General features: G+C 39.7%; 1 protein-coding gene across 1 annotated transcript; it reads right to left on the reverse strand.

The window, feature by feature from the left end:
• Positions 1-300: 300 nt before the first annotated feature.
• LOC127864957 (5-hydroxytryptamine receptor 2C-like) lies at positions 301-14,259 on the reverse strand. Its single transcript, XM_052404855.1, has 2 exons — positions 14,127-14,259; positions 301-1,526 (listed from the first exon to the last, which is right to left on the reverse strand). Exons 1-2 carry the CDS (start codon positions 14,257-14,259, stop codon positions 301-303), a joined length of 1,359 nt encoding a protein of 452 aa, XP_052260815.1.
• Between the last annotated feature and the right edge of the window lie 4,815 nt (positions 14,260-19,074).

Genomic DNA, 19,074 nt, shown 5'->3' on the forward strand with positions numbered 1-19,074 from the left:
CAGTTCGATAACTGCAAAATGAGCACATGCAAGGTATTTATACACTTGTGTCTTCGGCCCCTCAGTCACTGTAGACCTCTTTTATTGAAATGTTCATCTTGTGGCTATAGCTGGAAGTCACTCAGTCACTGTAGACCTCTTTTATTGAAATGTTCATCTTGCGGCTATAGCTGGAAGTCACTCAGTCACTGTAGACCTCTCGTATTCAAATGTTCATCTTGCGGCTATAGCTGGAAGTCACTCAGTCACTGTAGACCTCTCGTATTCAAATGTTCATCTTGCGGCTATAGCTGTGGCCACTCAGTCACTGTAGACATCCCGTATTGAAATGTTCATCTTGCGGCTATAGCTGGGGGTCACTAATACGGGGCGGTCTTGCCGCCCATAGTCACAGGTCAGAAACTTTGCGAAGCACCTCTTGAAGGTTTTGTTGAACATTGTGTAGATGATAGGGTTGATAGTAGAACTCGCCCAGCCTAGCCACGAGCACGTGGACACGAGAGTCGCAGGCACGTTGCAGCGCGCGCACATGGCGGGAATCACGTTGACGATGAAAAATGGCAGCCAGCAGAGTAGGAAGAGCGCAAAAACGAGGCCGAGCACCTTGCTGGCCTTCTGCTCCGTTCTTACCGCGGTGCGGTCTTTGTTGCGGTCACGTGCAAGGTTGAGTATGCTGGAGGCCTTTATGAGGAACTGCTTGTTGATGATGTCTCTAAAGGAATGTCTGCGTGAACTGTCGCCGCCCAGTGTGAACGATCCACGTCGTGGTCCGTGATCGTCGTCGTCAGATAGATCACTTCCGCTGAACGAATCCAGCGAGGACTCTATGCCAAACCCTCCCGGCACAGCAAGAAAACAAGAGTTATGCACCTTGATATTTTGCCGTTCGTATGCACTGTGTTCGGCACCTCTGCCGGAGATTGTTTCACACGACACTGAATGTGACAGTATGCTCGGTACACGGGTGTAGCCGTTCTGCAGATTGGAATTGTTATTCAACTTCTCTCGCTCGATAAGTTCGTACTGGTCCGGATTGTGTTCTTCACGTGTTCTAGGCTGCTCGCTCCGCCGCACCGAGCTCGTCCTACAGCGCCGGATGATGGGAGCGCCTCCCGCGGACTCCGAGCTTCTGCGGTAATCGCAGCGTTTGGACTGCTTGTAAAGAAGGCGTACAGTCAGGGCATACGTGATGATCATTATAACAAGTGGGATGAAGAACGCCAATATCGACCCGTAAATTATGAAGCCATTATGTTTGAGAGTGCAGTGATGCTCGTTCAATATATTAAACTCGTCTAGCGCACCAAGAACAGTGACGGGGCTCGATATTAAGATGGCCAACAGCCAGATGCAACCTATTTTTGCGATCACGATAGACTTCGATTTGTTTCTGGCGCGCAGCGGGAACTGGATGGCGATGTACCTCTGTACGGAGATACCGCACAAGTGGAGGATTGATGACGTGCACATCATGACGTCAACGGTGACGAATACGTTGCACATGACCGTAGTGAACCGCCAATAACCTACAAAAATAATTTCGTGTAGACGTGGAAAAGAAAACATAACCGATTACACTATATGGCTCCTAAAAATGTATATTTAGCAACCAGACCCCATCCCCCACCCCCTCCCAAAAAAAAAAAAAGAAAACAACAACAACAACAAAAAAGCAACAACAACACAGGGTAAACTTTGCCTATACTCATTTGTAAATGCGGAAAAGAAAACATAACCGATTACACTCGATGACTTCTGAAATAGTCAATTTAGAATCCCAGCCCCCAGCCCCCCTTTCCAAAAAAAAAAACAAAGAGTAAATTTTGAAACTTTGCCCATACTCGTTTCTTTCAGTTTATTTTAGCCCCGACGTTCAGTCAACTGTAAACTAAGTGAGCCTTGTTCTGAGAAATTTGGGCTTAATGCATGTGCGTACAGTCCGCACAGGCTAATCAGGGACGTCACTGTCCGCCTAAACTGGATTTTCGGTAAGGAGGGACTTCATTCAAACTAAAAATACCATAAAAGCGGAAAGTGTCGTCCCTGATGCACAGGCTAATCTGGGACGACACTTTACGCACAGTTTTCTCAGAACAAGGCTCAATTATATTCGTTGACATGTAATTTCGTAGTTTAAAAAGGACTTTTTGGACACGAAAACTGATGGATTACTAATTTTGGACAAATATCGAGAATTGCGTCGCTCATTATCCGATGCGTTTGTGTTCAACTCGTATATCGGTAAACCAAGAAAAACAACACAAATTAAAGCCCCGCGAATAAAACTTATTTTACAGTAATCGATAATACTGATACTGAAAGATACTGTTTTAAATACATACCCGTAGCCGGGGGGGGGGGGCGTTGGGTGCGTTGGCACCTAATCTTTTTGGACGAGAAAGAAATTGTACTCTAAGTTGCACCCAACTTAATTGGACGCAAACACGGAAATTTATTTTTTCCAGGAAACCAGAGAGTCTTCGTATATGAGCGTTAAAATAATGTTGTATTCAATATGCTACCGACAGGATTCCATATAATTTTTTTTTCGATTAAGTAATTTCCAAGATTGTGCATGATTTTTATTTACAAGTTTTAACCGTAGAATTGTTGAAATCATTAGAAGTAGTGAAAGCAAACTTTTAGAAGATCTAAGAAGCCGGTCCCCTCAAAATGAAATTGGAATCTTTGTTACAAATAGATATTTGTTTTTTGTATAATGCAAAATTATTAATCTGGCACTCTAATCCGTATACAATCGATACTTATTTATAGATATTTGATACTAAATGATTGTTTAGTAACTTTTGTAATCGTTTTTAATGTCTGTTAAAGCTATAACTGCAAGAGATATCATAACAAAATGTTGAAGCCTACTTATTGTGGGTTGAAATCCCAGTCCAATAACCTTTTTCGAAAATTATCTAAATGGATGGAAAAACAATTTGATTAACTTGAATAAACAAATAATCTTATAAACAAGAAAATACAATTTAGGTGATTATTAGTTTTTGAATGACAAGAAAACAAATCATTGTAACAAAGCAAAAATAGCTTTTTTTCTATTTACCAAAGACCTATAGATATCTATAGGTCTTTGTATTTACCAACACTTAATGGCATCTGTTCTGCTCTACATACAGAACTTTCCACAATGTTTTAATTAAGTCAAACTTGACACTATGAATGTCCTACTCTGAAACAGTTGTTAAAATGAATTCAAAACGTTATATGATCAGCTGGACGTTCACGTTTACTTTTCATCAACTGTGACGGATCTTGAGCATATAATGGGCAAATAAGTACATCTTTTTGCTTCAACGTCCTTGTATACATTGTTTAGGACGTTGAGACCATAGGGCCAGTAGTCTTTGGTTATATGGTCTTAATGAAGCTTAAAGTGTTCGTATGTTTCCGAAATTCGTTTTGAAAAAGATAACTTATTTGTTAAAAATAGTTGAAAAAATAAATAAGTAACCAATTATACCATTTGGATTTGTTTTTAGAATTGATGCACATTAGAGAAGACCCAATTTCGTTAATCAGTGTTTGCTGTACAATACACTATTAGCACGTTTTAAGCAATGCTAGGCCTCTGGTACTATCCATAGTAGCAGACAAATAATTGATTTGTAAAAAAGTCAAATATTTCCATTTAATTTGCTCGATTTATGAATGGTAGAATGTTAGAATGGTAAAACACACCAATTTTATCAATTTTATCAATATTCCAAGATTCCAATAAATAATGATATTTTATACCGTTCTTATTGTTGATTTCACATTCTATAATTTTTTGTTGCATAGGTAAACAAAGTGTGTGCGCGCATACTTGTGTCGGGTTAAACACCGTATAAAATGATGTATTCCCATGACTGTTCGAAAAAGGTGGTTATTGAAAAACGTGGTGGGGAATACATATTCATGTAGATCAGTCACTGAGTATGGTCAATAAAAGTGAATTTTCATATAAAATGCTCTATAACTTTAGTCTCTGAATACATTAAAAAAAATGACCAGAATGCAGGAGTTTTTCGTTTTAACATCCCCTCCCGCACATACTCCCTTCTCCACTTCGTTGCTCAATAACAATCGTCTATGACAAAAATTCGCACCCCCCCCCCCCCCATTTTCAAAACCCTGGCTACGGGCCTGAATTGTGATAATTAGTTTAAAGGTTAGAAGACATTGTAATCTGAATGTTATATTTAAACTGCTTTGTACTGGTCGTGTTATAACTGTTTATTTGTGTTTATACTTAATCAGTTAGGGTTTATTTTATGTAAGTACAATTAATAAGTATGGCCGTTTTACATGTGCAGCATCGCAATTTTCACAGCTGACTATGATATTGATTTTGATGATGTTGATGCACCATCCCACGATGATGCACAGATACAAGTCCATATTTGTATATCCATAATTATGATCACTCCCTAGAAACATAGGACTAGAGATTACTCGGTCAGTGTTTAATTTTACGACATCCCGTTTGTGCCATCGTCTCTGTATGGAGTGATTTTAAAGTCGATACTCTTAATTACGATGTTGCTAACGCGACAGTACGATGACGAAAACGCGACAGTACGATGACGATAACGCGACAGTACGATGACGACAACGCGACAGTACGATGACGACAACGCGACAGTACGATGACGATTACGCGACAGTACGATGACGATAACGCGATAGTACGATGACGACAAAGCGACAGTACGATGACGAAAACGCGATATCACGATGACGATTACGCGATAGTACGATGACGACAACTTGACAGTTTGATGACTCAAACGCGACAGTACGATGACGACAACGCGACCGTACAATGACGACAACGTGACCGTGCGATGACGACAACGCGACCGTGCGATGACGACAACGCGATAGTACGAGGAAACGATACTACGAAAGAACGATGATGATAATGCGATCTATTTCGTGCTATCGCCATCGTGCTGTCGCGTTAATGTCATCTTACTGTCGCGTTGTCGTCATTGCACCGTCTTGTTAGCGTCATCGTGTACCTTTCGGTTTATACGCGCATGCTTACAATAAACACACGACCACGTGTTTGAGGTATTTTAGCCGGCAACCGTAACCATGGTATTTTCTTGGTCGTGAACGTGTCAAGGGAGACCTTTTTTAAAACCATATTCTTACTGATAGATGTAGCAAAGACTTAAACATGCTCTATACTTCTTTATTACAGAAAGCATTTAAATGTTAACTACACTGATAAAAATTCATTCGCAAAGTTGTTTGTTTCGGTTGTTACAATTACAACACACAGTTTGGATTTATTAAATTGAACATTGTTGAAATTGAAAGTATAGTATCCTATCCAGTGGTCGTATACAATATGCATGTATAAAATACAAAAGAATCCATGCACACCGGCTATCGTTAAGACACTCAGAATCATTAGACAACGACAAGGAAGTTAAGGTGCTCACATACTGAAATTATTGTACGAGCTTAAACATGTGCGTTCAATAATGTTCACACACGTCTTACATCACTCTTTATACTGAGATGGGCCCTGTTCATTTAGGTGGAGGAAACATACATAACTGGTGTGAAATCACTTCTATGTGCCTTGGCACTCGAAGGCGATACTATTATGATGATAACACGACATTATGACACGATATTATGATGGCGATTACGCGACAGTGCGATAACGATAACACGACAGTAAGATGACGATAACTAGACAGTGCGATGACCAAAACGCGACAGTTCGATAAAGATAACGCGACAGTAAGATGACGATAACGAGACAGTGCAATGACCAAAACGCGACAGTTCGATAACGATAAAGCGACACTAAGATGACGATAACGCGACATTACGATGGCGTTAACGCGACATCACGACGGCGATGACTCGACAAAACGAAAATACAATGTTCATACGCGGCGATGCGACAGAATGATGATGATAACACGAGATTATTTCGCATTGTTAGCTAGGTACTGTCGTAGTATCGTGTATTCCTCCTCGTACTGTCGCCTTTACTGTCTTATCTTCTTCATGTGTACTTGTTTTTATTTCAAGACACGCCGTTCTTTATAGAACAAGACAATCTTAAAGCTAATAAATACACATGTTTTCAAGAAAAATTAATCCAAAGCTATACATGAGCCGCACTCTGGGAAAACGGGGCTTAATGAATGTGCGTTAAGTGTCGTCCCTGCGTTAAGTGTCGTCCCTGCGTTAAGTGTCGTCCCTGATTTGCCTCTGCATCTTCTGGAATTCTCGTTTAGACGAGACTTTCTTTAAACGAAAACTACCATGAAAACGAAAGTTTGAATGCGATACTACTATGATTATAACACAACACTATGACACGATTTTATGATGGCGATTACGCGACGGAACGATGACCAAAACGCGACAGTTTTATGACGATAACACGATAGCACTATGATGTAAATGCGAAAGTACGATGACAATCGTGTAGACTCAACAGGCTAATCTGTGACGACACTTCACTCACATGCATTAAGCCCCGTTTTTGCAGAGCGCGGCTCAAATACAGTCACTTCTTCAAGAAAACAAGTCAGAAGCAGTACATGATGTTGGTTATGTTGCTTCTACTAATCCATAATATTGCAGAACATTGCAACACTTATAAAAGTGCATCGCACAGTGGACCATCAACACATTTACGCGTAGATTAACCCATTTATGCATAGCGTCTAAAAAAACAGTGTGGCAAACAGCGTAGACCCAGATGAGACGCCACATAATGCGGCGTCTCATCTGGGTCTGCGCTGTTTGCTTAAAGGAATTTCTGTAAGAAATATTCTAAATATAGAAATAAATATACTAGACATCCCTTATTTTGGAAATAAATTGATCCAATTAAGAAGGATGGGAGAGTCCACTAGACATAAATGGGTTAAACATCATTCAGATTTGGATGGCTGCTAATGACGACGACTTAATCCGCGCTAAGATTGGCCAAGACGGGAACCAACTTTCCGCGCTAGGGTAGGCCTAGACGGGAACCAACTACAGTTTACTGTATACAATATGTAGACTCCAGTGGAAACATCTCTATTTATGCATCCGGTAACTAGTATTAACAGGGGGATTTATGCCAAGTATGTAATACTTTATATATAGTGCAGTACGTATTGTACTTGCAAAATAAGAAAGTATTAGAAATTAAATGTCAAATATTCCATATCAATAATTAATAAATTAGCTATGTCATATTTTAAGTCTTCATGTGTTTACTAATCCACGGTAGAACGGCCGGAGTGTGCACGCACATAGGAAGTAGCCTAACTAATCCACGGTAGAACGGCCGGAGTGTGCACGCACATAGGAAGTAGCCTTACTAACCCACGGTAGAACGGCCGGAGTGTGCACACACATAGGAAGTAGCCTTACTAACCCACGGTAGAACGGCCGGAGTGTACACGCACATAGGAAGTAGCCTAACTAACCCACGGTAGAACGGCCGGAGTGTGCACGCACATAGGAAGTAGCCTTACTAACCCACGGTAGAACGGCCGGAGTGTGCACGCACATAGGAAGTAGCCTTACTAACCCACGGTAGAACGGCCGGAGTGTGCACACACATAGGAAGTAGCCTAACTAACCCACGGTAGAACGGCCGGAGTGTACACGCACATAGGAAGTAGCCTAACTAACCCACGGTAGAACGGCCGGAGTGTGCACGCACATAGGAAGTAGCCGTATATGTGCTGTGCAGTAAGACAGTTTAATCCTTTGCATGCTGGGTAATTTGTCGTCTGCTAAAATGTTGTCTGCTGAATTTCTAAAATTAGCATTTTCTTCGATTTTTTCAAAGAATACTATCAGAATAGCAAACAGTTTGGATCCAGATGAGACGCCACGTTCTGTGGCGTCTCATCTTGATCCAAACTGTTTGCAAAGGCCTTCATAATTCGGTTCCCGCACTGAAAGGGTTAATAATATACATTGTACATGTTATTTAATACAGCCTCTTCTTTAACTTCCTGGGACGATAGGATAATTTGAATCTCCCTAAAAGTCCACTAGTGTAATTGTAGGGAAGTACTTACAAGAATATTGAGCATAATCTCTTTAATAAAGCATACGTTAATGTATAAACACACTCTTAATATATGCAGGCAAACTATTAAGCCTTGTCGCATGTGACAACATTTCGAGTATTTATGTCAGATATTTTGTTCTTGGTACCGGGCGATTTAAGTACACTCATTTGTACTCGTGATGGCTAAAAGACGCGAGAAATGGCTATGATGCTCTCACCTGATGCACGAACTATTGATCCAAACACAAGTACGCACGTACCCGAAACAGATCGAAGTCTCAGCGGAACACATCAAGGTGGTATTGTTTTAATTGGTGTTGGCCTCACGTAAGCGCGTTAGCTTTTGTGAACACGTGAAAACGATTGTTTTATTTTGTGCTGGCGTTACGTTAGCGCAATAGCTTGTGAGGTACATGTGCTATTTACGTTCTTTATTCAACATTGCCAGGCATTGGTAAAGGTCGTTTTTATGTCTAAGTAATGTCCTTTAGTCACGTAATAATATAACTATGCTATTAACATGTCTTTAAAGTAGAGTAGGCGTATATGCAGCTGATTAAGTGTGCATACATGTATATCAGTAACGCATTTCTACATAAACACCAGCATCTAGCTGTCTATACTTTCCCTTCAACTGCAATTAGTTAGAGGCAATGAAACACAATGCTGTATTTAACTTATGTCACTTAAAGTGTAAATTTGACATCGTCCTGCAGGGCTACATGTCACTACTACTGTTTATATGGCATCGTCTGACATGGCTATAATATAATAGTATTACAGTATGTCACTATTAGTCTTTATTTGATATCGTACGGCTGGGCTTCATGTGACTATTACTGTTTCTATTGCATCGTCTGGCAAGGCTACGTGTCGCTATTACTGTATAATTATATGACATCGTCCGGCATGGCTACATGTCACTTTACTGTATATATGACATCATCCGGCAAGGTTACAATTCACTATTACTATACATATTACATTATCCGGCAGGGCTACATGTCACTGTGCATTAATGTATGGCATCGTGCGGAAGGGCTACATGTCACTATTACTTTATATATGGCACAGCCCGAAAGTTCTACATGTACAGTATATTTGATTACGTCTCGCAATGCTACATTCCACTATTACTGTATTAATGGAATCGTCCGGTATCGCTAAATGTCAATAATTTTTTATATGACACCGTCGGACAGGGAAACATGCCACTACAACTGCATATATGGCATCGTCTAGCAGGGCTACATGTCACTATAATTGCATAAATGACATCGTCTGGCATGGCCACATGTCACTATTACTGTATATATATGACGTCGGCCGTAATTATAGAGTGCTGATTTTATGGGAATAACTAATTCAATTTAGGAAAATGTATTTGGAAGAGAACATGCTTCAATTTCTGAAGATATTTTTTAAATTATTAATCCAATTTGTACTATGTGATATTGTTAAGTGATGACACAATTTCAATAATTCCTAAAGAAAGTGGATATATAGGAGTCTGTATATTTCAAGCATATACGACATAATGAGTCGTCATGTTTCAAGCATTTATTACATAACACACGTCAATTTTTTACCCCCATTTATATAGCGCCCTTTTCATACAGTATGTGCGTACAAAGGCGCTTCACAGTTTTTCCCAGATTACTGGGTCATAAGTCATCCGTTAACATTTTGGCGCAGTATGCAGCCACGGCACATTGGCTTATTTCCCTCACAGGTACCCATTTATACACCTGGGTGGAAAGGAGCAAGTGTGGGAGAAATTTTTTGCTCAGGAAAATTCCAGTGGTCAGGGCGGGATTTGAACCAGGGCCTCTCGATCTCCAAGCCAGCGCCCTACCATTAGATCACTGTTCCCAAAATGTTACCATTTTTTCAAGCACCTATTGCATTACAAACCGTCATGCTTCAAGCACATATGACATGATGGAACATTTACGGCTATATACTCGTGTTGTGATTTTGCCGGAAGAAACAATTTTGCCGGACACAATGGATTATGGAGACGCACGTTTGTTACAGTCTACTAAAACTAATATACACGACTATAGTTTGGTCATATAGGTAGCGCTTATGATAGAAGTACCGGGCTGTGTCCGATCAGCACGACGCAGTACCTTGTCCAATGAACACGACGCAATTTTGCGATGACAGAAAATTGTTTGAGTTTCAAATCTGAATAAAGCTGCTACATAACGCTAAACATAGTTACGAGGGCAACCCGCTTGGCGATAATTGCATGTGGTCTGCTAAGAGCGGTCGCGGAGTGTTGCCATGTTTTGCGGTTATGTGACATCCGTACAATGTGCGAAAATACTTCATTACTTGAAAGATTAGAACTGTTAAATGATAACGCATAATTCGATATATCCTTAACCTTAAAATAGGTTCGAAAATATTAATTATAGAACATATTATGTAGGAATTTTTAAAGTCACCCCGTATTGTTACACGAGGAAAGCATAAAACCGCAACAAAAATAAATATGCTACATAAACCTATAGGCGGGCGTGAATCCAACCATTCACAGTCACTTATTTCTGGTTGCTATGATCGTGGCGATATGCGGTTCCAGACCAAATATATGATCATAGCTATGTGTTACTTTTCTGCATATATGGTAAGAGCTATGAGTGCTTCCTTACAACATACCACATCGCCATGATTAGTGTTATCTTACCACATATGACCGTGGTTATGTACGCTGTCTTACGACATATGTGATAGTAGTTAAAGGTATTGCCTTACTACATACCCCGGTATATGATAATAGTTAAAGGTATTGCCTAACTACATACCCCGGTATATGATAGTAGTTATAAGTACTGCCTTACTACATACCCCGGTACATGATAGTACATGTAGTTATAAGTACTGCCTTACTACATACCCCGGTACATGATAGTAGTTATACGTACTGCCTTACTACATACCCCGTCATATGATAGTAGTTATAAGTACTGCCTTACTACATACCCCGGTACATGATAGTAGTTATAAGTACTGCCTTACTACATACCCCGGTACATGATAGTAGTTATAAGTACTGCCTTACTACATACCCCGGTACATGATAGTAGTTATAAGTACTGCCTTACTACATACCCCGGTACATGATAGTAGTTATACGTACTGCCTTACTACATACCCCGGTACATGATAGAAGTTATAAGTACTGCCTTACTACATAACTACATACCCCGGTACATGATAGTACATGTAGTTATAAGTACTGCCTTACTACATATCCCGTCATATGATAGTAGTTATAAGTACTGCCTTACTACATACCCCGGTACATGATAGTAGTTATAAGTACTGCCTTACTACATACCCCGGTACATGATAGAAGTTATAAGTACTGCCTTACTACATAACTACATACCCCGGTACATGATAGTACATGTAGTTATAAGTACTGCCTTACTACATACCCCGGTACATGATAGTAATTATAAGTACTGCCTTTCTATATACCCCGGTATATGATAGTAGTTATAAGTACTGCCTTACTACATACCCCGGTATATGATAGTAGTTATAAGTACTGCCTTACTACATACCCCGTCATGATAGTAGTTATAAGTACTGCCTTACTACATACCCCGGTACATGATAGTAGTTATAAGTACTGCCTTACTACATACCCAGGTATATGATAGTAGTTATAAGTACTGCCTTACTACATACCCCGGTACATGATAGTAGTTATAAGTACTGCCTTACTACATACCCCGGTACATGATAGTAGTTATAAGTACTGCCTTACTACATACCCCGGTACATGATAGTAGTTATAAGTACTGCCTTACTACATACCCCGGTACATGATAGTAGTTATAAGTACTGCCTTTCTACATACCCCGGTATATGATAGTAGTTATAAGTACTGCCTTACTACATACCCCGGTATATGATAGTAGTTATAAGTACTGCCTTACTACATACCCCGGTACATGATAGTAGTTATAAGTACTGCCTTACTACATACCCCGGTACATGATAGTAGTTATAAGTACTGCCTTACTACATAACTACATACCCCGGTACATGATAGTAGTTATAAGTACTGCCTTACTACATACCCCGGTACATGATAGTAGTTATAAGTACTGCCTTACTACATACCCCGGTACATGATAGTAGTTATAAGTACTGCCTTACTACATACCCCGGTACATGATAGTACATGTAGTTATAAGTACTGCCTTACTACATACCCAGGTATATGATAGTAGTTATAAGTACTGCCTTACTACATACCCCGGTACATGATAGAAGTTATAAGTACTGCCTTACTACATACCCCGGTACATGATAGTAGTTATAAGTACTGCCTTACTACATACCCCGGTATATGATAGTAGTTATAAGTACTGCCTTTCTATATACCCCGGTATATGATAGTAGTTATAACCACATATAAATGAAAGTGGTCGTTGCTTTACCTCATGTATGATCGCTGTGATATATGTTGCTATACCATATACACGATCGCAGTAATGTGCGTTGCTGTACCACATACATGACTCTCATTATGTGATCTCCACATATATGATCGTGGTTATGTATTTTGCCTTATCACATAAATGATATTTGTCATGTGTGCCACCTTTACATATGTATGATCATGGTTATGTGTGCCGCATTTACATATGTATGATCATGGTTATGTGTGCCGCCTTTACATGTGTATGATCATGGTTATGTGAGCCACCTTTACATATGTATGATCATGGTTACGTGTGCTGACACATATATTATCGCGGTTTTGTGTGCTGCGTTGCTACATATGATAGTGGTCGTATGTGTTATATGTGTTGCTTGATCACAAATTTGATCACGGTAATGTGTGTTTTCTAACCACATAAATTATCGTCTTGATGCGTGCTGCTATACCATATATACGATCGGGGTGATTTGTGCCGTATTACCACATAAATGATCATCGTTACGTGTTTAAACTTACCATATGAATGTTGTCTGGCCACATATATTATCATATTGGTGTGTGTTACCTGCCCACAGAAATGGACATCGTTACGTGTGTAACCTTACCGCATGTATGTCGTAGTTATGTATGTGACCCTGACCACATACGTACATATAGAGGTGTGTGTTACCTTACCACATATATAATCGTCGTTATATAGGTTGCCTGACCACATATGTACTCATAGAGGTGTGTGTTACCTTACCACTTATATAATCGTCGTTATGTACGTTGCCTGATCACATATAATGTTGTGCTGATGTGTTCAGCCTAACTTCATATATCCTCGTTCTACTTTGTTCTGTCGCTTATTGTTTTGTGCTGATATATGTTGCCTAACTACATATAACTTCGTTCTAATCTGTTCTGCCTTATATAACGTTACTTACTCGTGTGTCCTGCCTTACCAAATATATCTTCCTTCTGTTTTTTCTGCCTTACCGCTTATTATTACGTACGTATGTGTTTTGCCTCACCACAAATATCCTCGTTCTAATTTGTTCTGCCTTACCGCTAGCTGCTTCGCGCTGAAATATATTGCCTTACTACATATATCTTCGGACTAATTTGCTCTGCCTTACCGCTTATTGTTTCGTGCTTATGTATTCTGCCCAACCACAAATACCCTCGTTCTAATTTGCTCTGCCTTACCGCTTATTACCGTGCGTATTTGTTCTGCCTTACCCCATATACATTTGTTCCAATTTGTTCAACCGTAACTCTAAATGTTTTCTGCTAAAGTGTGTTGCCTTACCAAATATATCATCGTTATAATTAATTCTGCCGTATTGCTTATAGTTTCGTGTTGATTGACCACATAAATCCTCGTTCTATTTTGTTCTGCCTTACCATATATCATTTCATGTTGATGTGTTCTGCCTTACCATATATCATTTCATGTTGATGTGTTCTGCCTTACCACATATCAGTTCATGCTGGTGTGTTCTGCCTTACCACATATCAGTTCATGCTGGTGTGTTCTGCCTTACCACATATCAGTTCATGCTGGTGTGTTCTGCCTTACCACATATCAGTTCATGCTGGTGTGTTCTGCCTTACCAAATAATTCATCGATGATGCTGAGCGGCATGACCAGCAGACACACAAGGAGGTCCGTGACGGCCAGCGACAACAGGAAGTAGTTTGTGACCGTCTGAAGGCGCTTCTCCAGGGATATGGCCATGCAGACCATCACGTTTCCGGTTATCCCAAACACCACGACGACACCCAGTAACAAAACGGCCCAGTTTAAATCACCGGAAGTAACGCTTACATGCGAGTCGTTAGCGGAAGTCAACGTAAGATTAGCCCACACACTCATTATCCAAGCCGGTTTTAGTCAATGCGCATGACATGGGTCTATAAAAAAAATACATGATAGCAACATTCCAAATTCAAGTATTATTTTTGACTTTGTTTTTATGTATATATATTTTTTTAATACTATTATATTTAATTTATAAAAAAGTATTGTAACAAAAACTATTTTTGCTATACGCTTAACTTGCTCGTTAACGTCCGTCTAAATGCCACACACAATAACATTGTATAATTACAATTAAACACGTCTATTAAAACACTCCGTATTCACTCATTAAAGACGAATTATTTGTCAATATTTCCGTTCAATGTGTCACTCCAAGCTATTGCTACAAAGGTTTGCATGCGCAACTCAATCATCGACCCGGTCATCCAAGAAGTGGCGAGAGCTTCTGATGCCCTGTCCAATTCCAATAAAAGTTCAATAGAGATTTCTTCTTTCATAAATATCCGATCATAGTTTATATTAAGTACCTTTCGACGTCATTTAACCATGTCGCCTAGCGATAGAGACCACTCTAGTTTCCGCAATCATGTCGCTTTTCTTGATCGATGCAAATGATGAACTTGTACTGTTTATTGATTCCTATTGGAGCCTCGTTACGGAAAAACTGTTCTTAATGCATGTTCGTAAAATGTCGTCCCAGATGAGAATGTGCAGTCCGCATAGGCTAATCAGGGACGACACTTTCCGCCTAAACTGGATTCTTGTTAGAGGGACCATCCAACAGATTTTAGCATGTATTGAAGCATGTCATTAAATGCTTTATATTGATAAATTTAAACATTTGACCTAAAAACATCCAGTAAAAAAACAAGAATACAATTTAAAAAAGAAAATAATGTAACCCTAAGCAGGGCTCGAACACCTGACCCCTGGAGTCCTGGAGTAAAAAGTCTCCGTTTAGAACATTCGGCTATCCGTGCTCATATAATCAGTGATGTATTTTATACTTTATATAAGCAATCCTCATAGTTTCACAAAATACAACGACGACAACAGAACTCTTCAAATAATTCAATCGTTTCGCGTTGCAACGCTTTATAATTTTCAGGTTTTTAAATCGTCAAAAGATGCATATAATGGCTATTTTAGAGCATGATAAATGTTTCGTATTACTGTTTCCTCATAAATATCATAACTAAAACGAAAATTTGCGAATCTGAAACAACCCTTTAATGCATGTTCGTTAAGTGTCGTCCCAGATTAGAATGTGCTGTCCGCAAAGGCTAATCAGTGACGTCACTTTCCACCTGAACTGGATTCTTCTTTAAAACGAAAAACACCATAAATGCGTTAAGTGTCGCAAACTGCACAGACTAACTCGAGACGAATTTTTACGCATTGCTTTAAGCCCAGTTTTCCCATAGAGCGGCTTAAACGACTTGAACAGTTTATTAATTCCAGTCAATTATAATATTTTAGTGCTGAATCGCCAAAGGACTCTATCAATCTGGGCACGTGTATGTATGTTTGTCGATATGTTTAAGATATATCGTTTTTGGTCGTTTGCGGAAGTCAACGCCTATTGAGAATGGAAAATCAAAAATACGTATCCAGAGTGCAAGCTCAACGGGGTTCACTGGGGTTTACACACGGGCCAAACAGAATGTTAACACACCGTTACGAATTTTTTTTCAAAAATGTGAGGTTATTAAAATACATTTGCACAAATATTTTGTGCATAACAGACAGTTTTTTCTTGCATTTTGCGTCGATATTTTTAAAAAATTTAGGCGTGTACATAAATGTGTTACACATCGAATATTTGGTCAAGAACACGTGCTTATTAGATTCTTATGTTTTTTACTGCTTCGAAAATTCAAAATTTATGCTGCTTAAAAACCAGAACAAAAACCGTCTTTTATACACTAGTTGAAATTCTTAAGAAAAATCGCTTTAAAAAGTTATTTGAAGAAAAGCGCCATATACTGGTGTTTATACAGTTCACATATGCTTAATGAAAACATTAATAATACAAATGCTCTTTAACATTATTTGCTGCTACATGAAACAACGGACTCTGTGCGGTATGCACAGGCTAATCTGGGACGACACTTGCGCGCATGCATTAAACCCCATTTTCACAGAGCACGGCTCATATAAATTAGTGAAATTTTATAAATATGGCATAGCGTTTATATTCCAAACAATTGAAAATATCTTAGAATACAAATGTCGTGAATATTGTTAACATGAAGATGATGCGTTTGCGGGTCGCCTTCAGATCTGTCCTCACTATCGACCCATCACAACCCCAGAAAAAACCTGCACGCTATGTCTGTTTGCATTATTTATTGCAGTCTTTGATTTGCAGACACGCAATGACACTTGTTTACTTCTTAACAAGGTTTAACACGTGAACAATTATCTTATTGAGCCACACACTTTTGTTTTTAGAAAGGTAAACATACAGAACAAACACATCTTAGCGTCGCGAAAATACATGCAAATATTTACCGCGGTATTAATTTACAAAATACACACTTAAAACTACTGGTTATGTACGGAATCCGGATAGGGCCAAGTTGAGTGTCGCGTGTCGACATTCTATCGACGCTCAATACGACGCGCGACAATCATGCGACAATCAATATTTGAGTGTCGCATATCGCGCTGGGTTTTAGAAAAAAAATCGCAGACAATCTTGACTGTCGACTGAATTGTCGCGCGTCGTATTGAGCGTCGAGAAAGGTCGCTTGAATGTCGCGAGAATGTCTTGTGTCGACCTTCGAGCGCGACACTCGACATTCTCTCGACATTCTCTCGACGCAAGATACGACGCGCGACATTCAATATGATATATCGCGAGAATGTCGCCTGTCGACCTAAAAATCACTAGGTCGACACACGACATTCTCTCGACGCACGACATTCTCTCGACGCACGATATGACACTCGCGCGATATATCGAGCCAATATCGCGCAAGTGTCGCTTGTCGACCTAAAAACCCCTTGGTCGACACACGACATTCTCTCGACGCTCAATACGACGCGCGACAATCATGCGACAATCAATATTTGAGTGTCGCATATCGCGCTGGATTTTAGGAAAAAAAATCGCAGAAAATCTTGACTGTCGACTGAATTGTCGCGCGTCGTATTGAGCGTCGAGAGAATGTCGCTTAAATGTCGCGAGAATGTCGTGTGTCGACCTTCAAGCGCGACACTCGACATTCTCTCGACGCACGACAAATCAGTCGACAGTCAATATGATATATCGCGATAATGTCGCCTGTCGACCTAAAAATCACTAGGTTGACACACGACATTCTCTCGACGCACGACATTCTCTCGACGCTCAATACGATATATCGAGCCAATATCGCGCAAGTGTCGTATGTCGACCGGTGTGGGAGTAATTTTTTCATCTTCAAGCAAGGTGTTACAGTAGTAGTAGTAGTAGTAGTAGTAGTAGTAGTAGTAGTAGTAGTAGTAGTAGTAGTAGCAGTAGTAGTAGTAGTAGTAGTAATAGTAGTAGTAGTGGTAGAAGAAGTATAAGTAGTGGTAGTAGCGGTAGTGTAAGTGATACTGGTAGTATTGGTAGTGGTAGTGTGACTAATGGTAGTGGTAGACTGGTAGTAGAAGTTGTAGTAGTAGCAGAATCAGGAGTAGTAATAGTAGCAGTAGCAGTGAAGTAGCAGTTGCAGCACCACCAACAGTAGCAGTAGTAGTTGTTGTTGTTATAGTAGTAGTAGCTGCAGAAGAAGCAGTAGCAGCAGCAGCAGCAGCAGCAGTAGCAGTAGCAGCAGTAGCGGCAGTAGCAGCAGCATTAGCAGTATTAGAAGTTGTTATAGTAGTAGTAGTAGCTGCAATAGAGGCAGTAGCAGCCTTAGCAGCAGCATTAGTTTTAGAAGCAGGAGTAGCAGCAGCAGTAGTAGCAGCAGTAGCAGCAGCAGCAGTAGCCGCAGTGGCAGCAGTAGCAGGAGTAGCAGTAGTAGCGGTAGTAGCAGAAGTAGCAGCAGTAGTAGTAGTAGTTGCAGTTCTAGTAGTGGTAGTAGGACTTAAGGACACTTCTTTTGGGTTTTAACCTTATTTAAACTATCGAGACTACAAGTCACAAATAGGCTGACCAAGTGTGACTACAAGACACAACTTGAAGGTTAAAATTACAGTGTGACTATAAGACACAACTAGAAGGCCTAAGCATGACTAAAAGACAGCTGGTTTATGTAATTCAATCATTGAGCAAAGAAGCCCTAATGATTCTTGATTACCAGTCACTTGTATAATAAATATCCTTTTCGAGCAAAGAAGCCCGCACAATTCTTTAATTGCTTGGTCCTATGAGTCCTAGTGAACAATAAGCCCGTACAACTGAGTCTCGATTATTTTTTTTTAATCACAGGTATTCAAATTAAAATAGGGTGTAAAAGTCTCTGAAGAGAAATGTTTTCAAATTCCTTTTATAGATTAGATAAACAGTGTCCCGCTTTATAATCGCAATATTCTTAGTAATTAGTGTTTTCCGTATTGGAATCATTATTGGAGAATGGTCAGTTCGCTTCTTTTTAAGAATTAAAGGGAGAGCACAGCTGCTAGATTGACTTTTAAACATAGCACAGTAGTGTCCCCCGGCATGATAGTGCTCTCACGATAACGTTAACTTCTTTAATTTGGTTCTCTTAAATATTCATATAGATTTCTCTATTTGTGTATGTTAGGTCATTAATTTATAAAACATTT

Source organism: Dreissena polymorpha, chromosome 1, assembly GCF_020536995.1.
Source record: "Dreissena polymorpha isolate Duluth1 chromosome 1, UMN_Dpol_1.0, whole genome shotgun sequence".
NCBI classification, from domain to species: domain Eukaryota; kingdom Metazoa; phylum Mollusca; class Bivalvia; order Myida; family Dreissenidae; genus Dreissena; species Dreissena polymorpha.